General features: G+C 35.8%; 1 protein-coding gene and 1 long non-coding RNA gene across 22 annotated transcripts in view; one reads left to right on the top strand and one right to left on the bottom strand.

Moving 5' to 3' along the window:
• Positions 1-23,898, top strand: part of LOC106179425 (protein phosphatase EYA1) — a 120,317-nt gene that overhangs the window by 74,876 nt on the left and 21,543 nt on the right. For 12 of the 19 annotated variants that reach the window (XM_013563054.2, XM_013563091.2, XM_013563100.2 and 9 more), the window contains 7 exons: positions 2,792-2,856; positions 14,422-14,537; positions 19,836-19,928; positions 20,928-21,008; positions 22,125-22,176; positions 22,582-22,784; positions 23,731-23,835. In XM_013563054.2, the coding sequence (XP_013418508.1) occupies positions 2,792-2,856; positions 14,422-14,537; positions 19,836-19,928; positions 20,928-21,008; positions 22,125-22,176; positions 22,582-22,784; positions 23,731-23,835 (715 nt within the window). Of the gene's footprint in view, positions 1-825; positions 1,003-2,791; positions 2,857-10,172; positions 10,362-11,079; positions 11,331-14,421; positions 14,538-19,835; positions 19,929-20,927; positions 21,009-22,124; positions 22,177-22,581; positions 22,785-23,730; positions 23,836-23,898 lie in introns of those variants that run through there. The other 7 variants (XM_013563158.2, XM_013563173.2, XM_013563181.2 and 4 more) reach the window with 7 other exon arrangements.
• On the bottom strand, positions 3,870-13,551 carry LOC147764075 (uncharacterized). 3 transcript variants are annotated; one of them, XR_015331723.1, is made up of 2 exons: positions 13,397-13,551; positions 3,870-5,805 (listed from the first exon to the last, which is right to left on the bottom strand). It is a non-coding gene; the product is annotated as an uncharacterized LOC147764075 (long non-coding RNA). The 3 variants fall into 3 exon arrangements; XR_015331724.1 differs by having other exon boundaries at positions 3,870-4,409; XR_015331722.1 differs by having other exon boundaries at positions 13,358-13,546.

Genomic DNA, 23,898 nt, shown 5'->3' with positions numbered 1-23,898 from the left:
TGGGTTAAAGCCCCCTAGGGGTCATAGTTGTCTGATTAATTTTTGGCTGTTCCATTTGGAAGTAGAAACAGACTTAACTGTTGGGTTTTGCTTCATGTACCCCACTGGATTTTATATGGAAAATAAATAGCAAATGTAAAATGTTTTTTAACAGTATGGGAGAGAAATATTAGGGGAATTAGATATAAGAAATGCCTATGCAAATTGGGTACACCCATACAAAAAGTTAATTACTGTAAATGGGGATTCATTTTCAAAGACTAGTTATGTCAGTTATCTAGAAGCATAATTTGCATTCTACATGGACACTGACTATAAATGATAAAATAGTTTCACCCTTCTCAAAACTAATTATTTGGAGGCAACATTGGTTTAGCAAAGCTGATGTTTAGAGAGGCAACAACCATTATCAGACCCATCCATCTTCTTTTGTCAGGAATATGCTTGAGATTATTTTTGTCAGTGGCAGTTTGCAAACAAACTGTGGAGTGGATGATGATGTTCAGAAATTCAGACCCTCTTGAAAAAATGTAAATCAGAACTCAAATTATAGTGCATGAGAACAGGGGTGAATTTCAGTGGGAATAAGAGCAAAATCTAAAGATTCTTCGATTTTAATTGAAACCAGAGAGGAATGCCATGTCTCTCCCTTCTCACTCATCAGTTCTCTTGTTGCCACCTGTGTTGGCACATTCCTTTTCTTTCTCTCTCTCCACCTCTCCCCTCCTGAGTGGCTCTCCTTGCCTGACCCTCACTAATTGCTCAGTATATGTACACGCACTTCTGTCCCTATAGTATGCAAATACACGGCAAGCAAATTGGGGCCTCTGCATAACCTCTCTGAATAGCAGGGGAGAAATATCAGCGATAGGAGTGTAGTAGCAAGACTGCAAAGCAGATTGAGGAAGAGCAGATGAGATTTTATAGCCACATTAGTGGTCAGCTATTTCCTTCAGGCCAGTGGTGATGTTGATTGATCCAACTTTTCAGTCTCTTTGTATGGTAGGACATTTGGGCATATTCTATAGTATTTAATGTGGATTTTGGTCAAAGAGATTTGATAAGAATGTCTGTTGGTGAAGCTTTTTGATTTCAAGTTTGATTTGATATCCAGAATTCATTGGCTTGTCAACTGAAATCAGTTCTCTGTAGTTAATTTATACTCTGTTAGGTTTTGGTACCTTAGTTCTTGAGTAGATTGTTTGCTCTTTCCAGAGATGTGGTTTCTTTCAAAATTTGATATAATATTCATGTTTGCCAGAGATTTCAATCTTAGTTAATTGTCATCTGAAGGGTTGGTGAACAAAAGAAAAATATAATTTATAAATGAGAGGATGATTGGCTGTTCAATTTTTTATGTATCTTACTGCCATGTGAGGTGTTGCTGGTACTGTCACCCTGATCATAAAAGTGAATGAAGTTTTGGAGGTAAATTTTCGCTCTTGGTTTTTTTGTTTTTTTTTTAACTGCTCTGCCAATCATTGAAGGAGAAGAAAATTGTTTGAAATTGTTTCCAAACATTGCTCTTGTGCAAATTTACAAATAAGAAATGCCACGGCACTTCTTGGAATGTTCGTACATTCAGGAACTCATCGGTATCATATATGAACTTTTTTATCTAGGTATGATTTGGCTTTTGGGGGCTTCCTATGAGCTGATTTCATTTAATTTGATTAAATATGTTTGGTAATGGATTCTTGATTATTAGTATGTCAGGTATTTTATCTTCAGTTAGCAAAGGAGTCACAGGGTGTTATCATCTAATATTATTTTAGCCTTGTGGTTATCAATTGAAATTGCCTGTAAGGTACAGTGAATCTGCTAATGAGAAATCATAATTGCTCCATCAACTTTGCAATGAACAAATTTACCAGTGTTTCCTCACCTTTTATAATTTTATCATTGCTCTGCACCAGACACAGAAATTAAGGCTAGCATGCAGAACAGGGAGAAGACCTTTGAAGCTTGCCTACTTGATTAGTCAAATGGAAGCCTCCTTCCTGGAGTTAAATATTTAAAAGCATTTGATTTGACTGGACCGCTGAATGTAGTCTCTCACTGCTCAGCAAAAATAGTACTTGGTGGAAATATCTAGATCTCTATTAAAGAGCAGTTACACATAGCAAATCGGTTCTTCCCTAGACAGGACCAGCTATTATTGTTGCTCAGCTTAATATCTCATGCAGAATTGTTTGATGCAGCTGTAAAAATTGCCCCAAAATAAGTTAACTCCTGGCAAATTTGGTCAGAATTTTAGATTTAATCAGTTTTGTTGCATGTGTAATTTAACATCTCTCCCCGTCTCTCACTAACTTTTTTGTTGTTGCTGCACAGCTGCAGACAGATCAGTGAGTTAATCACCTAATAGAATATTGTTTATATTCTGGTTATCTCTCTTTAAGCAAAGCGTTCCACAGGAAGTAAAACAAAATTGACAGAGGGACACTTCGAAACATGGCTCTTTTGAAGTTGAAGTCATGTTTTTGCCTTGTTTGATTTCTACAGATAATGTTTTTCCCATTGATTCAAATTGTTAAAAATATCTCATTGAATGCATTTGTCCTGAAAATTATGTTAACAAACTTCCTGGCACCTTTTTTCAATGGCACGACATTATCCTGGAGTATGTAAGAAGCTAGGTCTGAAGTCAGTCACGAGTGTTGAAAAATGGATGAGTGATTTTAATATCAGATGGATATAATTAACATGTGCATGAGAGATTTAGAAATGCCTTGTTGTTAAAAGAATTCAACAGCTCCTCAAACAGCTTCCACTTTTTGTATCTTTGCAGGTTAAAAGGGCGCGCTCAGAAAACGAGACCACAGATACTGACATCACAGGCATCCATACACCGAGGTAAGGGATTGACAAATATATATATGTGTGATTGGCCAAATGGGTACGTACTTGGTGGCAGTATTAGATGTAGTATCTCTCTATCTGTATTGATATAAGCATGCATGTAAAATTAGAGGTCTGCGATTGTGAATAATTGTGAAGATTACCTATAAGATTGCCATGTTTGTAAATAATCCGGGCACACTTTTGGGGTTAATAAACAGCTATACTAGTTTCTCTTGAGGAGAAACTGGAGATTCTGTATTGTTGACGTGGTGGTGTTGGCTGTCATGTAGTAATTCCATATAACATGTCTTGATCTCCCTAGTGGTAAAAACAAAAGGATAGGGGAGGGGGGTTGGACTCAGAATTAAATTTTGAAAAGAGATTATCATCTTGAATCATTCTAGAATATGAATCTCAAATTTCATCTTAAGCTTTATTATCAAATGAAAATGTGAAAGGCAATGCTATTTGCAGAAATTTTTAATAAACATGAAAAAATAACTGAATGAAATGGGAAAAATAAATTTTCAGCAGAATTAAAAGCATTAAAGGGGGGGATAATAAAAAATGTTTGTTTTCAATATTGGTTTTTGTAATGCCCACCAAGTATTCAGGGTTGATGGAAAAACAAAAATACGCTGTAATAGTAATCTAATAAGCCAACAATCTCTTGGCGCAGCATGCTACTGTGGCTGTCTGTGATTTTGTAACTGTGCCGTTGATGTCATATTGCTATTACGGGAACATTATGGACAGTTATCCTGTTGCTGAGAAGATACCAGAGGAATCAATGAATTCTTGCATTGTAGCCTGACAATTTTGGTGTTTTACTATATGAGAAATTTTGAAGTCGCATGAAACAATGTTTTAATTTAGTCTAACTTGAAATGAGTGAACAATTCTTTGATAATGAAAAAAGAGCAAGTCTATTTTTTTAAGAAGAAGAACTATTAGACAGAAATGATTAGACAAGAAAAACTAACAATTTTGAAGCAACACGCCGTGCATATCAGTTTTATTGCAGAGTCTTGAAAACAGAGTCAACTAGTTTTCTGTTTGAAATGAGAGATTTGTGGTTTGGGTCAGTTTTAGTTTGCGTTCTTGGCTTGTATGAAAAGAGCCCTTCTTTTTCAATTGCTGGTTGCCCCTGCCCTCTTTTGCTTTGGAAGGTCAGTGTTGGATATGTTTGTTGAAGCTTATGTGTGATGTGTGTTATGTTGTTTTTTCCCTGTATTTGTAGATCTCCCTTGTTTGTTAGGTGTTTCAAGTGTGTAACCCTTCATGTTGAAGTTTTTGCTGAACTGCTGAGCTCAGTAGCTGGTGTAAACACTTCTGTCTTCGTTTGAAGAGCATCAGGAGTGGTTTCAGCAGGAGGAAGGCTTGTTCAGATGAATGGCAAAACTAACAAGAACTTTCTCTCAGGGGGGTCTTCAAATCAAACAGGTCTCTCCTTACTGGCTCCCTGTGCCTCTCAACTCTCCTCGAGCTGCCAATGACCGTCCAATGCCGCTTGGGGCTGCTCTTGGCTGAGATTTGGGGAGTTCACACTTGGATTACCTCAAAACCTGGAGTGTGTCAAGAAAAGTGAAGCTGAAAGGGAGTCTATCTGAAGTTCAGGAGAGAAATGGTCACCTTTCATTAATTTTGGAACAATTTTCTCTTTCCAGCAGATGTTTTGTTTATCAAGGTTGTGGTTCCAATTTTAAGAATTTGTAGTATAAAAGTCTAAGTAAGACAAGGAAAGTCCTGCAATGATCTCTATTTACTGACCACCAAGCCTGTTGTGTTATGAACCCAAAGTTGTCCCAGCAACTGAAGTATATATAACTACTTCCATGGTACTCATCCAGTGTGCCTTAACCAACATAGTCCCCAACTGTTTTGCTGATTATAAACTTAATGCTCCACTAGTTTTCAAAAAATGCAGGGTCAAAAGAGCAAAAGAAAGCTTTGTTGCTATGGAGATAGTATACTTTTCACCACACAGCAGGACTGAAAGGTACTCTAGAGATGCTGGGGAATGTTGTTCATGTGCTGTATTTATAATATTATCTAACTTGTTTATTTTTTCAAAAAGAGTAAAATTTGTTTTCTTTCTTAAAGAGAATATGATATGGAGTAAAAAAAATTCCTCTCTTTGAATTGACCGTACATTGTACCTAGGAACTAAGAAGCCAATACCAATGACTGATGATTATATTTTTTGGCTGAAAATGAAGAATATCAATTTCTCTTTTGTTGTTTATTTGTTAATTTAGCTATAAAATAATTATAATTCTATGAAGAAATTTAGCTTTTGCCAGTTGGTGAGGAAAGAATGTGGTTAGGTTTGTATATTTTGGGTTTGTTGCTCAGCACAACTTTCCATTATATCCTTATCTTGGATGTTGTAAGTGGAATTCTTCCTAATTATCTCTCCATGTAACCAACTTCAGTTATTTATTCTCCATCTCACCCCATCATGTAATCACAACCTGAGCACTATTGCACAATCCCCACATTATGGGCACATTGTTATCTGGGTACAGTATATTATTAGGCTTTCATGTACTTGATGGAACATTAACTGTAAGTGGCAACATAGAATTAATAACCCTTCCTTTTGGCTCCCCTTTCTCCTGACTGAAAATTAGGTAACTTCAAAGGTGTTGGTGATTAACCCAAACCATCTCCTACAAACTGCAGGCTGACCAATAGTTAGGTAATTTAAAGGTGTAGCCAATTAAGCCATGGTTGGCATTCTATGACTTTGCAGCAAAGACTAGTTTCTGAACCCTCTGTGAAAATAAACTCTGATAGCTACTGTGATCTCCCAGTCCGGCTGTCAGTCCCATTTACAGAGGCGGTGGCAGAAACAGAAGGTAAGATGCTATTCCTATTGCTTGTTATGCTGCTGCCAGTGATGACAATTGACATTGGGGGTCCAAAAATACTTGTCGGCTTGGGTGCTGGCATGTGGCTCTGTTGGGAAAAAGCCAAGGATTACAATTCTGAATACTGGTACATGTGAAAATTGGATATGTAGGGGTATCTTGTGAAATCTATTCAGGTAGGCTCTGGTCTTATATCCCCCTCATTTGCCCCTCATTTCTCTCGATAAGATCTGTCCATCTCCATTACACATGAAAATATGATTATTGATAACTTACTTTTTAGAGGGGAATTATGTGTACAGAACCGTATCTAATCTAATTTTTAGGAATAAAATGATTTTAAGATTAAAAGGATAAGTGTAAAGAAGTTTTAAAAAGTTAAAGATTTTCTTAGTTATTCAGTGTAGAAGCATAGATGTATTTCCTATATGAATTGATGCTGTGTGTTATGGTCAAACAGTGCCTGTTTTCCAGCCGGTTTGGTCTGTTAACTTACCACCTGCCAGGCAAAATCCTTACATTTAACTTTGAAAGACCCTTGTTTAATTGTTTGTCTTCTGTAAAGTTTGATTATTATGGGAGGATTTTCTGGGAGACAGTAGCCCTGTGTGCTTAGGAGATGCAGTGCATTATTTCTCAATGTTTACTGTTAGTGTTTGAGCAGCATCCGGTCTAGCGTAAAATCAAAAATCTTGCAGATCTGGCTGAGGACCTAATGAGTTAAAGCCATTACTTTTCATCCACAAAAGGGAATTAATTTAGTGGAAGAATAGTTTGATCAATTTATGTAATCAGGAGGAAAATAAAGAGTTGGATGCAATTTAGATTTGCTAATGAAAAGCAAGTGGCATTGACTACGCACGGTGAATTTCACTAGCAACTTAAAAGTAAGCAAATAGTGTCAAACAGGATTTGTAGCTAAATATATCAAATATTGATCCAAGGGCCAAAATTTTCTACCAACAGACCTTGATCTGTTGCATAACTTTTTTTATACAAAATTATTCCAACTGTCTGATCTGGGAGATTACATAGTTTGTTTTGTTGGTTGTTTCACAACAAAACAAAATGGTCACACAGACACAACAAAGCAGACTGAGGACTCAGTGGTTAATGGTACACTTGTTGGATACTCATGGAGTTTAGAGTGGTTTGTAAAGGGATTACTATCAGTAGTACTGGCACCAGCCACAACAATGAGCCTGGCTTTTTGTAAGATTTCACCAAGTACTGTAAATAATTTAATGCCCACACAAGAGCATGTTTTGTAATTTTTGCAGCAAACATATGAGACGTGTCGGAAATTGTGACTTGATTTTTGTAATGTATCCAAAAATTATGTATCATTGTTGGAGAAAAAAACGTGTAAATTTCAATGCTTCTGTCCTTAAAATAACAGTTACTTTGAAGAAGTATTACTGGAGGTGATTTGTATATTGACCTGCTTAATTAAAGTGCTGTAAAATACTGCATTCTTGGGTTCATGATGATGCATAAACGAGTTAGTGAACAGTCTGGTTTGGAAAGAGAGGCATTCTGGGCTTTTCATGAGGTGTTTTTCAGTAGATGTTTCAAACTAAGTTGCAATGACTTTACTTGACATGTGCAGTTCTTTGTTGTGATTATTTTACATTTTGCAGTAGTTGTTAAAAGGTTTCACTGTGGTTTGCTTTGATTTTTGGGGTTTAATGGATCTAACCTTGTTAAATATGCTGTCTGTCCCATGTACTACTGATTTCATGGGAAGATACCAATAATGCACAAACTGTTATTGCCAGCTTCCCACTATGAATCAGTTTTTTTTATTATTATGAAACTTTATATCCACTTGTTTGTATCATGAATGATGTCACAGAGGCTTTTGAGATTTTGTTGCACATATGTGCATTTTAATCAAGGAATATCTGTTTCTCTCGTTATTTAATTATTGATAAAAAGGCATACACAGTGTTAAAATAGAGTTGTGTGTGAGATGGGATTACATTGAATATCAAAACTGAGATAGAAGGATAGAAAAGGTGTGAAATTATTGCTCAGTTTTCTTTGTTTGTAGACTTTGCATTTGGCAGACGAATCAGTTTTCTAGTGGCATGGTCATTTGGTCACCATGGTGACAGTATGATTTATCATTGTCATATCTTTATGTAACTAATTTACATGTAAAACTTTTGAAAAAATGACATAAGTCTTAGATAATTCAAGCTTTTCTCTTTCTAGAAAAGTAAACACAAAATTGAAATCTGATTAGTTTTTCACCAGTTTCAGCAACATTATTAATTTGGAAAATGTAATGGAGTCTGTTAAGAAGTCTACACTTTACCTCTAGGGTTTAATTTTAAATGAAAATTTAGGAAACAAATAAATTGCAGTCTGATGATTACTTTGATTTTTAGTTACCATTTGGACACTACACAAAGAAATTGACAAAATGGTTGCTTTTTAAAGAGGCGTGCTTCAGAAAATACAAAAGGCAAGAAGATGTGCAGCCATATGCTAAGTTTTCAAAAAACAGCTGGTAGTATTCATGAGAAAATAAAGTCTGTAATTTCTGTACCCAGCTCCTGTAGAGAGGCACTACGACTTCATCGACTGCACAGCGGGGAAAATGGCGTGGAAAACATCATCGCCTTTTTGCACTGCTAATTAAAAATTTCCTCAGGATGGGAGTGACTTTTGATTCACAATTGCACTTTTTTTTTCTTCTTTCTTTTTAGAATTTTTTCTCTTGTATATACGCTTCTTTGTTGTCTTTCTATGCATAGAATATTGTGTCGTCATAAAACAAACACTGACATTTCGTTTAAAAGATTTTTTATTGGGGGGGGGGAGGGGGTATTTGCTTTGATGTGAAACTTGTGAAATATTGAGAAATGTAGCATTCATCTGTGCATTATAAAAAACAGGTTATGCCTGTCTGAAAAATATCAAAAGCTGCCATCTCTCCTAGCAAATTCTCTTCCATGTATTTTTTCTATGATTGATCTAATCAGTTGCTTAATTGCTCATGGTATTGTGCACAGAAATAATTATGCACTAAAGTCCTATGGCATTAACAAATGCTCCATTTATACATTTATATGAAAAAAAAAGACAAAAACGTATATTGTGTCAAAAACATTGCTGTTAAATTGTTCTTCAGGCTGGTTCTAAACTCAAGAAATTACGATAATCTCTTTTCATCCTCAGACTCATACAATGGGTTTAATAGCAATTAGCAGACCAATCGAATCAAAACCCTCTTGATATTAACAATAATCAGGAAGACAATTTCCCACCTGTCCTTTGTAATTATGAAATATGGATGAGATGGAGTATGAGGTGGCTTTATGGTTAGCTTTTCTAAGACATTGTCTGAATGTCATCTAGCCTTCCTGTTGGAGCAGGCTTCCTCTTGCACTGTTACTAATCAGTGTTCTGGGTGGAAAACATGTCATGAACCTCCCACTGAAGTATCTCAAGTGTGTCGAATACATGAACAGACAAGTGTGGAACATTTTTACAGTAGTCCTGATAACCTAGGATTCCTCTTGTCATTTCCTGAGCTGGGGACCCTGAAAAGGTCATGGATTTTGTTTCTCCTGTTTTTAATTCAACTTGCTGCAAAGGACGAGGTTTGTATATATGCAGTTATCAGAAATACAGCACAAATGAGTTTTGCTGAGATTTGTATGCTATCAAATAAAAACATTTTGTAGCCAAGCGGGTTGAAATGAAAAGAGAGCACATCTCAAACAAAACACTTTCAGTGTTCTCGAGGTTAAGGTGATTTCTGTCAGTCTGATTAAAATTGATCGTTTAAATTGGATGTCAGCCATAAGCTGGATTGAAAGGCTTCAGTTTTATGAAGGTGATGGACCTTTGTTGAAAGTTTTGATTTAAGGTATCTTAAGATGTTGCAAAGTTTGTTAATGAAAAATTGAAGGGAAAATAAGATGGTTGCACTTTTTTAGAGTATTTAAGCAAAATAATAATAATAATAATAATTATAAAGAACAAAGATATTTATTATATAAAAACAAGAAGCAGAAAATAATTAATACTTCACAGATACAGAATATAAGTTGAATGTTACTCTTCTTTTATTTCGTTCTTATTATTTTTGTTTTTTTAATATTTTTTGTAAAGTTTTAAAGAAGACATATAAGGCCAAGGATATGTCTTGTGAAAGAAAAAATGTTACTTGTTCTCTGTGTCCTAAATCACACAGGAGGGTACTTAAAGGGACCCCTCCCTCAGCTAAGTTCTGTCTGTGAGCCTCCCGTAAACAATAAACCATGTTTGAAAAACATCATGACCTCGGTTCTTGACATTTTGTGAGGAAGGTGTGCATCACTGATCATGCATACTCTGTCAATAGCAGCATGTTAAAATCAGTTGTCCCATACAAAAGCTGGCAAGATAAGAGTCTGTTCAATTTTTAAAAGAAGTTGGAAATGTTAAAATGCCATTCGGATCGATCGACTTGAATCTTTTTGTAGCATGCAAATTGGTCGCTCTGGCTGAAGAAACGTTCAAGGTGCAAGTGACTTTGCCATGATGTTTACTGCTGAAGGTGATGCTGGACTGTCTGTGAAAATACATCTTGAAACACAGACTGTTTTGACCACAGGTGACCATTCTAGGTTTGGACATGGACTTTGAGAGGTAAACGCAATGCAGTGGTCAACTGGAGTAAAATGTCTAAAAAGATGACACACATTTTAACTTGACTTTAATTCTATGAAAGATCGGGTTGTCTGAGGCCTTCCTAATGGTTTTCCGACCTTTTATGTTCTTGCTTCATTCTTTAGAGGAGGATGAATTAACAGTGTTTAACAATTTTTTTGTAATGGAGATAAATATCATCAACAATATAAACCTTGGCTAATATGTTAGGTAGTGTGTGTATCTGTCTGTTTTTTGACTGGGGTATTGCCATAATTGCTGCAGGTAGCTCATATATAAGACCACCTGTATTATTTTGTTGTTGAGACGAGACTTATCTTGATCTGTCCAATTTATTGCGATAATTGTCCTTCTCGGGACTTCATTCCTGTTTATTTGCTGCTGCACCCAGTTTGAGAAAGTTTGAAAGTTAACATGCATCTTAGTTCATAAAAGGGCATTGTGAAGAATTTCGTAACCCGTCTTCACAACTCCATTTTGAACCCATCCATCCGTGCCAAATGGTCTCGAGGGGTAGGACCGCAGAATCAATGCCTGTATTCAAAGAGTCAGCTTTAAATGGTGCGATCATTGTCTCCCTATTGTCCACCACCTCTTTCATACTTGACCAATGGCTAGCAGTGGTAAAGAGTGGTGCAAAGTCATCTATCAATGCCTTATGCAACGGACCTGCACCTTTTTCTGTTCCCTGGGCCTTGTCACTGTCAGATGCTGAAAAGGATACAGAAAGAGGGGAGGCCAAGTATTGCCCAACTAAAGTAAACTGGTATTAGGAGTTGGATCACATAAGTGAAAAGGCAGAGACATTTTGTATTATTGTGATACAGTATAGATCACAGTGATGGTTAGAAGTCTTCACCAAAAGCAGTACCATTGGATATTTCAATACTGAAGAATTTTGCAGTTCCAGTAGCAGTGCTTGGTGGAAATTTACCCGTCAATGTTGTGGTAGGTGGTAGTTTTGGGTTCAGATATTCTATGAACCTGCTGAAAGATTTTTCAGTATATTTAGAGATGCTGCTGATAGGGAATGGTTGATTTCCCTACGACAGATATATTTTCTCTTTTAATATCAAATTTCTCTTTCACTTTCAGTTTTCTCTCTTATGGTTGATTTCCCTTAGACAGTTATATTTTCTTTTTAAATATCGAATTTCTCTTTCACTTTCAGACTTCTTTCTAAGATCACAGTTGTGTCTTCCAATTTTTTTGCATAGTTTGGCTGTTAGGTTATTTTCAATTTCATATTCAGAGGTGTCATGCTACAATTAAAGGTGTTGAGTCTTGCTCACTAGATCAAAGATACAGTGCGTAGATTTTCACTTTGTTGACAGTACCCAGCTCTCTGTGGGTCAGTGGCAAAAGGGTGTGTAGTGTGTGGGAGAAAAAATATACGTGGATAATTCTTTGCCTTTCTCAGTGACTTTTCCTTGGTGCATTGGCATCAACATAAACAGGGCTCTGAAGGGGTTGACGTCTGTCAAGCTGATAGGACTACAACACCAACTTTTAATGGTGCCAAAGAATATTGGGAGAAAAAAATCCCCCCATCAGTTTGCTTACCAATTGTAAAGAATTGCAGACACTGCTATTGTCACACTTAAAAAAAAGCAAAACAGTTGGAGCTGACAAAGACTGAGATGAACTATTGACACCCCACTGTGGCTCATGCCGTATCTGGAACTAAATCGCGTGGACCTAGTAATTGTCTTTGGTCTGTCTTTTCTTTCAGAAAGCTGAGGCTTCATTAATAAAGTTGTACGTCTTTGTAGGAACACTGGGGCACTTAATAAGTTGAACACTGCGTGGTCTTTGCATGAAACTTTCCGTGGTTCAGCATTTGAGAGACAGGAACAATTCAATAATGTTTTCTGTCTCAACATTTTAAGATTAGAATGATAGAGCAAACATCTTGTTTGAGGAAGTTCCGTTTGCTGTGGGCTGTTTAGCCACTGTGCCTGGCATGGTACAGCACTTATCTTAAGTGGGATCGTGGTAGCAGCAGTGTGTGGGACCCAGGACCTGTGCTGTGGATTTGACCTGCTACCAGGCGAACCAACCCACCAATTGCCAGTGTCACTCAGTAGCCATTTTTGTCAGTCATGTGCCAAATAAGTTCACCTGCTTCTGGAGCTCAGGGAGCATCTAGCTCAAAAAGAATGAAGTTATTTTTTCACAGCACCAACACATTTTTAGCTAAGCAGAAGAAGTATGCTACCCATGTGCCACCTCACTCAACAGTGAACTGGTCTTTTTATGATTTTCTGACAAGCATGCAGATTTATTATTCCCCTGACTGGTAGATGTGTATTCCTGGCAAGCTTGCCTTATCGGTTATGTGTGTTATGCCTGTGTGCAAAGGGAAGTGAAATTAGGACTCAATTGATTGTCTTTTCATGCTTTTCTGCTTATCGTGCTCTATCAATATTTAGAACAGTTCCCACAAAACAGGTGCTTTATCAAAGGACACCACCCCACCCCTCACTTCACCCCCTTTCATCTCTCAATTGAAAATATGTCATCAGTCAAAAAACAGAACAGCTTGGTTCTACCTTTGCCATAGACTTATTAAAAATCTGACAGGAGTGATAAAGGATGTGGTTGAGACATTCAAAGCAAAAATGATGAAAAATATCCAATATATATATCCAGTATCGTGAGCAATACCATATATTTATCATCCGCTGCTTTGTTGTCATTGCGAGACAGATGCTTTCCAAACCACCTTATAGAACAATGTAGTGGCCATTTCATTGCTTTTTGCTGCTTCAATCATTGTATGTATACCACGAAAATAAGTCTGTGGTTTTATATTTATAGCTGTTTGGTTGATAAGAATGAAGTAAACCGATCCCAGTCACACATTTACCTGCATAGAACTTGTATTATACTTCTTTCAAGAGGACTGCGTAGAGTTTGCATGTTGGTGCAGCTAATTAATGCAATTAAGACAAGGTGATATACTAAGGGCATACCTGCATCACCTCGAGCGTTGGAGTCTTCTGGAAACTCACCTCTTTAATCATTGTATCTTTGCCACTGGATGGAGGTTAGATAACTGTCAATTCAGGGTACGTAACCTGCAGTAAGTTTAATGTAAAAACCATGAAAGTCATATCTAGGATGTGTCATGTTGAACAAAGGGTTGTTCAAGCAGGTACTTTATATAGAAAATTTACACTCCTTCTTTAAGGTATTGGAAGGGAGTGTCTGATCTGATTGTTATGCATACTACAGTCCTCTCCCTTTTATCCTTTTCCTTCTTTACCCACATCTCCGAAAATAGGTGATTATAGAAGGAAGAGCAGCAATACTGAGAGTCAAAATTAATTGTTCAACACACATATCAAATTCTTATCATTGTTGAAATTTTCAAAAATGATACATTTAATAAACAATTGTCCATAATCAAAGTGTTCACAAGTAGAATGACCAGATGGCTAGATTTGATTCAGAATCTTAATTACTTTAACCTTAGGAGGTTTGGGTCAGTGCTGCTCATTGACCATTTGATTAGGGCAGGTTTGACCCCTTCCTATTCTTCTTTATGGGATTGTTTTATTGAGAAGTACCTCTACACCACCCCTGTTTCACATCAAGTAAGTGTGGCATCAGGGGTAAAAGGTGGGGCAAGTATTTTGATATTATTAACCTAGTAAATTGGAATGCTTTGATTGAGACTTGTTTTCCTGATTGTGGCAGAGGGTTGGATGTGTGCATGTGATTGTTGTATTCTAGTGAGGCCAATGGCTTTGTGTGTGAACAATTTATGTCAAATTTGTAAAAAAATGAAAAGGTTCTTTGTGGTATAATTTTGTGTTTTGTCTTATAGATGTAGTAGGTGACATTTTTGTAAGTAATTTTGTTAGTTTTTTTTTTTTTTTTTGCTCATAGAATATTATTTGTTATGATTACTTTGTAGATGTTACTAAGAAAGGTAAGAGCTGAAAAGTGAATCTTGTTATCAGCCAAAAACAGAAAAATATTTCAAGCAAATTGTTTGATGCATATTTGTTTAACCGTCCTTGTTATTGTACAGGTCATCAACAGAGCTTCAAACATTGAGTCCAGCAGGCCAGATAGATACATGTAACAATACTGATTCTCCCAGTCAACATAGTCACAATACTCTACAGACCAATGGGACAACTGATGGTAAGTTTACATACTCCAAACCCTGTCTAAAAAACTATTGACTACATTTATCGACACAATTTTTGGTCACTTTTCTGGAGGAAAATGTGGAAGAGCAGTTTCACAATTCTAAATGATTTTCAATTCCAGAACAATGCAAGTTTCTGAAGACAGATAATCTGGAATAACTCAGTTATGACTCATGACAAAAAATTCATTTTCTTAAGGGTGTTTCCCAAACCATATTCAGATTTGCTTGGTGAATTTCAGGGCCAATGGGCCATACCACGGAAGGGGGAGGGGTCATGACCACAGTGTGCATTGTTACCTTTACCAATGAGGTTATGGTTTTACCTTTTGTTGGTTTGTTAGTCAACAACCTAACTCAAGATTTTGATAAAAATTCCAGGATAGGTCAGAAATGGGATAACTTTGAATCACTTAGATTTTGGTGGTGAAACATTGATTACTCATCCATTCACTAATTGATTGATAATATTGAGAATTGAGCTTCCTTGGAAGAGGTCTGTTCCCTCTTGAGTGTTTCTTCAGTATATTAAAGTGTTTCCCCCGGCAGTTAAAGAAAGTGGCCCCATTAACAGTTTAGTTTATATTAGTAAAAATGATAAGGAAACTTAATTACAGAATGTGCCTTAAATATTTTTAAGATAATATTCTTGCATAACGATTACTGATCAAGTTGGACGAAGAAATGCTCATCCCTGGATATGTAGGTGTGATGATTTTTTTTATCATTAAAAGCAGTCTTCCATTAGGTTTTATGGTAGTTTACATAAAAAGCACTCAAAAGATGTCTGATGAATTAATCAATCAGTAATTAAATCTTTTTTGCAGTGGAAACTCATTTGTGTGGCTGTTCCGTTTCAGACCACCCTACAGTTTTAACATGAAAAAGGTCCATAAAAAATTATCAGATGACTACCTTTAAAAATGTGAACAATGGTTGATGAAACTTCATCAAATAATCAGAACTGCATGAAATGGCAGATAAGCCAATAAGAGAAAGAGGTGGAAAAAGCTGCAATTTACAGTTATCCTTACATTATCAGCAATTAAGTCTTCCTTTGTTGGACCCCAATCCAGTAGACAAGTTGGTGTGTCCTGTCACAATTTATCACAGTACTGTATCTTTGGTTGAACACTGGCAGAAAATATTACCCATACCAGCACGCGAGCCAAGCTGTTAATAAAAGACTGCTGATCAACCAGCAGTCAAAAGAGGCATGTAAAGTGAAAGAAGTGTGGCAAATAAATTAGTCAAATTGAGATCTTATTGAAAAAGAACTGAAGAAGGAAGAAGGTGGATACAATTGATATGAAGATCCTTGAACAGATTGTCTTTCCTGGAACTCTGATCTTTTTTGTTTTGTCACGAGAGGAGTGTGAGATTTATAGAGCTTTCTGAAACCTATTATAAGTGAGTATTTGTTCCAGGCATTGTATTTGTGAAGAGAGGGGTAAAACTGTGAAATTACATTTTGTACTCATGTAGCCATTGCTCAAGCGACTATATTTGTTCAGAAAAGAGTGTGATTGAATCCAAAAACATTCTCTTCGGGTGCAGTTCTGAAAATTCTATTTGCTTACTGCATTCCCAATCTAAATCTACAAACATTGTTGATACGTCACCACCAGTTCTTGGCCAAGACTCTCCCTCGGGCATACAAAAATCATTTTTACTACCCAGTTGTAGAGGGGAAATGCAAAGAGTGTCAACACCATTGGTTTGAATTATTGAACTGCATTTGAATGACTGTCATAGAAAAAAGGTCCCCGAGTAAAGTGGGGTGTGTGAACACACTGGTGTACTGGTTAAGCCAAGAGGTGTCAAAGCATGACCTCTGTGACACTTCAGCCATGGTTGATTGACATTGCACGTGGAAAGATGGAAGACAACTAGAGTGGAAGTGGTTCCAAAGTACAGTGATTTTTTTAAATAGGAAATTATAAACCAGCATGAAAGTATGATGCTCTGAACTAATGGAGTACTACAGCAGGTCTCAGTTACAACATCTATAGTTCTGTGATGGTGTCAGTATCAGAAGCTGCCCACTCTTGTCTCACTTTTGCTGATCAAATAATTGCCAGTAAATATTTATTTCTAGTAATATATAATGAGTTGCACATTAGCTGTGGATGCTTTCTGATATTACACTTGATATATGAGTTGCTTTTGATAGTATTATGTATAATATCTGTTAGCCTGTGATAACCATAATGGTGAGACATCTTATTGGACACTTGACCCCCGTGGTCACTGACACTGAAATAGTTCATTACAGCCAGTCACTGCAGGATACGTATTTGACCCTGTGGGTAAGTTTAGTTAGTATTAGTAAAATTAAAAGTTATCAGGAAAGCCAAAGGCCTATATTTGTAGCTACGTCAAACACAGCGTGGTAGATGTTTCCTGACCAGCATAAAAAATGAGTAAGGTAGGATTGTGAAGTGCTTGAAAAATCAGCCCAGCGATCAGTTCTTCACATTCTTCCTAAAAAAATCTCCATTGGTAAATTTCCAACCACAGAACATGGTGCTATTATTGTTGTTTGAAGATTTTTAATGGCTGGGGTCATTTCGGGTTGACTATCTTTCAATGTTGTGCATTCTGATAATACTCTACAATGCTTGTCAAATCTTTTCAATCCAACATGATTTAGAGCAGAGAAGGGGGACTCATGCAGTGATTTCATGTTAGACTTCCTTTTAAATTTCTGTAATTTTGCGACTGGAATAAAAGCTTATGAAAAAAGAAATTTGCGGAAGACCTCCATGCTATTATTTTTTAAGAAGTTAGAAAGCATGAGAAAATCCTTTTAATAGACTGCCTGGATTAGGGAATGGGGCCTGTCAGGGTCATAGACAATGGAGATGGGTTTGGAACCACCCTATGTCAAACAACAGAACAGCATTGGGGGGTTCAAGCAGTAGTTGTGCTATTCACAAAAAAACTGAAGAAAGGTTTGGAGTATAATAATGATGTCTGTAATGACGACGCAAATTTAGATTTTGAGAGTAATGTAGTGTTCACAGATTTGAGCCCCATTTTGTCTGCATGATGCCAGATTGTAATGTCCAGGTCAGACAGTTCTTTAAAAAAAGAACAGGTTTTAAGAAAAACACAAGTTTGTGGCTGTGAAGTATGCTGACTCTAGCAGGTATATATGTATTTATAATAGATATGGTATGGATAAAACTTTTACATATATTTGTTTTGTATATGTTAAGTTGTTTTTGTAGTAAGTTCTCATTCTCATTTCAGAATTTTGTCAAATGCTTGATGATGAACAGTCAACCAAAATCTCTTTTGTAGCATTATGAATAGTACTTACTTTGTATTTATTCATGAATTATTGCAGTAGTGTATTTATTGTTTTCTTGATTTATTTGTGGTAGTTAATGTGTTTAATTAGGCCAGGAATAGCCCTTATGATGTCTGTGACATGGCAAACTATGCCTTAAATTTATTTTGTTTTCGTCACCAAGAAGGGGTTATGTTTCAGTTTTCCCCTTTAAAAGAGACATGTCAGAAAAATATGGTAATTCATCATCTTTAATGTGAGAACTTTTTCTGTCGGTGTCAATATTGCTCCATCAAACCACCACAAAAAGTCCGGTCCCTATCAGTCATGATCTGCAGAGTGGAACCACTGGGAGTTTTTGCCTGAAAAGTCTGTGGAGCCACCTGCACCTTCGCTTGCCAAGTCTGCCACACTCAACTTCCACACACTGGGAAGAAGGTGCTGTAACCAGCCCTTTAAATGGCCACTTAGATCACCAAAGGCAAACTATTCCCAAAATACTACCTGTTGGCTCGATTATGTCACCTGGCAATTTCATGATTACGCCATGAAGGTGGGCAACAAATTGACAAACTATGTAGCATTCTAGCACTTCAGCTGCATAATGAGCAAGTTTTGTCCTCCTCACAAGATCAAAGGAGGGGACTGTCAGGGGTCCTACAATGAAAACCATTTGGGCTTGGTCCAAGGCTTTTGTTCCCTGAAGCTTTCTGGTCTATATTCATCTAATGACATTGCTGCTTACCCTTTTGATTAAATGCCCCTGTGTTTAAAGAGTCAACAATACAGATTGTCATATTTGGACCTAGAGGATCATTGTGTGTTGAACGGCACTGTCTATTGCGGCATGTAAATTGTCGTGATTACCTCATTATCTCTGGCATTGACTTCGGCAAACGGGAGCTTTAATCAAGTCAATCACCGACCCATGACCGTCACCTCCAGTGATGCACCATTATGATTGTCGGCATTTGTTCTGACATCTGTAAAAATGAAATATGAAAGATGCCTCCTCCTGTTCTGTAGTGTGCTCCTTTAATAATGGGGGACACTCACCTGTGACCATAGAAACATAGCCGGCCTTTGTTACATCTGGGACAGATTGCAGATGAGGGATTTGGGGGTGCTTAAAGCTGCTTAACATTTAAAGAAGTCAACATTTATGTATCATTGGAAATCAATAATGGCTGCCCCTATATCTCAGACACCTGAGTTGAGATTTTTTTTTCTTCTATTAATATGTATGTTGGGGAGGGGTTAGACACGGAATTATATCTGACTATATATTTCACTATTATTCATTGTGAAAATTTCTTTGATTTGATTTATAATCATATACTTACTGCAATTTTAACTAAACAAATATATGGGACAAAATTGGACTATCAATTACATCTAAAAAGATGAAAATGTGTGAAATGTCAATTTATTATTTTTTTAAGTTGAAACATTAGGAACAACTGAATAGTATTGTTGAATAAAACCATGATTCAATGAAATGTGTGCAGTAAACTGTGAGCAGGTAGATGTGTTTTACACTTCGTGATATACTCAGTGAAGATTACAGATATAGATTTGTATAGATTTTATGTCATGTTTAACCTAAAGTCTGCCTATTTGATATACCATGAATGTTTCAAGTGTGTTTAAAGTAGGCAGAATGTCGGTGCAAATGGATTTGCACATGTGTAACTAACTATAGATAAATAAAGTGGCGTGACTTTGTATGAACATGCATAGAATCTTGATTCTGAGCATTGTAACTGTTTTTTATGGTCATTGCATTAATTTTTTTCTTATTCAAATATTTTGATTTTCTTAGGATTTATCATTTCAGTTACTTAATTACAAAATTGTACTTGCTGACACGAAACCAACTAAGTTTTCAGAAATCATAAATAGCTGTTTTTAAGTATTGTTATGAAAAACATCCTTTGGAGAAAGCTTTTTATTCAATTTAGTTGAACTGATAACGAGTAATTGTTGTTTATGCCAGGTGTCCTGGGTCTTCCCGTGTCCAGTGATGTCTCCACATACAACAGCACAGACACATGGGTAATATCAGGCGTGGATACAGCCAATGATACAGGTACTGAAACTAGGTTCATAATCATGTAGAAATGTTAGATGGACTGAAAATTAAGTAGTAACAGATTACGTAAAAACGGTGGGGTTTCTTTGTCATCTGGTTTCCTCCTCCTGTAAGTTAAGCTCGCTCTCGCTCGCTCTCTCTCTCTCTCTCTCTCTCTCTCTCTCTCTCTCTCTCGGGAAATGGGTAAAATATTTGTTTTGCAGGTTAACAAGTTTTGAAGCAATCATGGTTTGTAATGTTAAATATTAAACAGTGAACAAAATCAATTGTAAAACCATTGTGTTGGAACTGATTAGTTGATTAAAATTTGAAGAACAGAAAGACAATAAAAAAAGACAAGTGCATATTTTTTTAAAACTAAAACATTTTCAAACAATTGAGAAAATTTAGGTTCTTACATTGAACATAATTTTAATATCTTACACCTGAAATGCCTAGCATAAGCCTTATATGTCATTAGTGGCAGAGAAGTTTTAGTACCATCATCGGTTTTGAAGAAAAAAAAAATAGAGTAAGAATTTTACGAGACTAATATGAATGGGAGATATTATAACTATTTTTTATGAGCATCATATTGTATTGAATCCCTCCAGTTAGTGGATCATGCAAATGCTGGTTTTTGATATCATGAGTATTGTCAGCTTCACTCTCATATTGTCACGTGGAAAACCAAACAATCCACTTTAACGAGAGGCAACATCAAAGCTGCATTAGAGCACATCCTCAAGAATGTTCTTTATATACACGTCCACCCACAGTATCAGAATTGAATGATATGTTACGGGATGCTAGTCACTTTTCATTTGTGTTTTCTAAAGTACTTATGTTCACTTGGGTGAGAGATGGGCAGATGGCTCTGGTAATACATCTAATGTTATATATATTTTCATAAATGGCAATTATTTATGATGTTTATTTTCTGGATTTGACCATGATGTTTGCCTAATAATGATAATGCTTTATTGTGGTTATTAATGGTTTTGGTCGATATTTCAGTCAAAGCTGATCAGACAAGTGAATCTACAAATTCTGAGACAGCCTACACAACTGCAGATAGTATTGATAGTTTAACCTCAGGTAAGCTGCTGGATTATTTGTTATTTTACTACCTTGTGATATTGTGCTTATAGGCACACATTTAAACTAACTCAAATCCTACATATATTCAAGGGAGAAATTATATCTTTCATTATATATGTTTTAATGGTTTATAATGAAACTGATATTCTTGATGAATGCAGAGCAGTTATCAACTTGCTTTAATTAAATATTACATGTTATCTCGATAACTTATATTTACATAATTTTATGTAAGCTTATTCATTGGGACTTCCATTATTTAATATGTGAAGTTCAATATTAAAAGACACAAAAAGCTTTTACCTCCTACAACATTCTGTATGGTTGGGAAGAGTGACTAAATTACTATTAATCTCAGTGGAGACTGATTGGAGCCAGCCAAGCATACAGCAGTAAAACATCTGTTAGTATTGTCCTCATTTAATGCTGGGATCTTCTTAGGTTAATTTCGTAATTTCTACTGTGTCATATGCTGCACCCAACAAAGGCTCCTTTTCTGGTAATTAACAGAGCATTTAATCATCAACTGCATAAATTTAAAATTATAAAAGTACTGTGTTGATGTTTTACCAAATGGAGATATTTTTTACTGTTTAAACTGTGTTCTGGTTAATTGTTTGGTGCTTTTCCTTTAATTTGAATCAATGATCATATTTTTTAAAATAGTATGTTTGCGTTTTAACTACGTAAGATGCAGTGCTTTTAAAAATATTTTTTCATTTAATTGTTAGGATTACTTAATTAGGATAAGCAATATTTGATGAGGATGTTGTTTTAATTAGCCAGATAATTTATATTTCATCATGCCAATTATAATATGAAAAAAAAAACTGATAAGATATTTAAAATCAGTTACTACCATTACTAGCACCCTATTTAAGCATTTAATAGACATCCAATGCAATCTTAAGTCTAGTTGCACTATATGTTTTTCACTTAAAAGAATAAGCATGAATTACCCAAGAATAAATATGAATTTTACCCTTAAATTTATTATCAACACTTTAGGAGTTTGATTGCGATTCTATTCCTGTCTTTGTTTGCTACCATATGCTAGTTACCCTGATCTTTGTTATTTCACAAAATTGTGCTCATTTTCATTTTTATTTTTAGGTGATCCTAATAAGTCCAATAATTTAGAAAATTTTACAGGAGACCTTTTTAGGTAAGATAAATGAATGTATTATTGGTAAGAGAATGGCAGTTGGAAATGGCAACATGAATGTTAAATAATACAGTAAGACTTAAATGTGATCGTAATTTTCTAGATAAGTAATTTTTCGTAGCAAAAGAGTATGTGAAAGCCCAAGGTGAATTGATTTGTAATTTTCCAATTATTTTACCTGCAGCAGACAAAACAGACATGTAACAAAAGAAATAATAACATGCAGCTGCAGCTACAAATAATGGATTATCCCAATAAAAATGTTCTGTTTAAATAATTGTCTGTATAAAGCACATCTGACTAATCTGTGCTTATGTATTTATTGGTCATTATATTTATGATAGATTTTTGTATTGATCCAGAAATGTAAATATCATTATTCTTTTTTTCAAAACAAAAATGTAGAACCACAGAATATCAAGGAATCCTTCCAGTAGTAACTGCAGTGACCAGTGGGTCCAACACAAGTGACGCCAATATGCAGGCCTATCCTAGTATGGGCACACAAGGCAGCTTTGCCGTCCAGAATGCCGCAGCTTTTTATAACCCTCAGGCAGGCCAAGGTGCTTATGGGATGCTGCCACAGGCATACCCAATGTCTGCAGATGGTGAGTTAACAAAAGCAATTTTCATTGGTTCATTTCTTGTGTACATAGATGAAATCATTTTTGATTGGATACTTTATTGAGTTAATGGATGAAGGTGATTTGATTGGTTTGAATAATTGGTTCATGCATGATTTAATTGGGTACAAAATGTTACGTCATTTTGAACATTATAATTTTTAGCAAAGCAGGTAAATATTGAAAACAAAATAAATATTTGTTATATTCCTCTCAAGAATCATTTAGGAGTAGCTGTATGGGTTTGAGTAATATTTTATGAGTATTGGAATGTACATCAAGATTTTGATTTTTTCACTGCTTGCAGGATATTCTGGTAAATACACCCTGCATGATGATTTTAATTGTCCAGCATATTGTTGAAATAGTTGATAGGAAGAATATTTATTGGATAGTTATTTTAAAATACAAAAAGCCATACTTGTATCTGCTGGACAATAGGTATTATTATACCTATCAGAGTTGTTTTAGTTCTGCTTTATTATCAAGCATGGCTTCTTATGTGTGTTCCCGTTTCTTTTAAAAAATTTGCCTCATCTCTGTAGATTCAAGACAACTATGTTATAGAAACACAAAATTGAATGTAACCTTTGTAAAGTCTTCTGACTGTTAATTTTTACAACCAAAAACCCAGTGGGCCATTCAAAAATTATGTATTGCTTTTGTTCTTTATCTTTATTGCATGCATGTGAGACACACTGATAAATTTCTGTGATGCATGAAACTACTTAAATCATATGTATATACCAATAAGAAAGGAGACTGAATACAATTCCCCTTATCTCAGTTTGTGAGACAACTGGTTAACAACTTGGGTGGGTTGGCAGTGCAGTTGTTAAAAGGAGGGGGGAGAGACTGCACACAACTTCAAAATTTGAAGTTCCAAACAGCCCATGTTTGGATATATAACTGTTGCTTCATTTTATTGCAGTCAAATTAAAACAAACGATGAATAGTCAAGCAATGGCAAGTGGTGCTGGGTATCTCAGTCCTTATGGAACAGGGTTTAATGCACAGACGGGGCAATATCCATATGGTAGGTGCATGCTGGGATACATGACTCTCTTCTGCGTGGGCAGAAAGGTCAATTGGGGTCAAG

The sequence above is a fragment of the Lingula anatina genome, chromosome 1, assembly GCF_051362555.1.
Source record: "Lingula anatina isolate TDL-2025a chromosome 1, LinAna3.0, whole genome shotgun sequence".
NCBI lineage: Eukaryota > Metazoa > Brachiopoda > Lingulata > Lingulida > Lingulidae > Lingula > Lingula anatina.
Note: the sequence above shows the minus strand (reverse complement) of the source record. Positions and strands in the feature narration are given on the sequence as shown.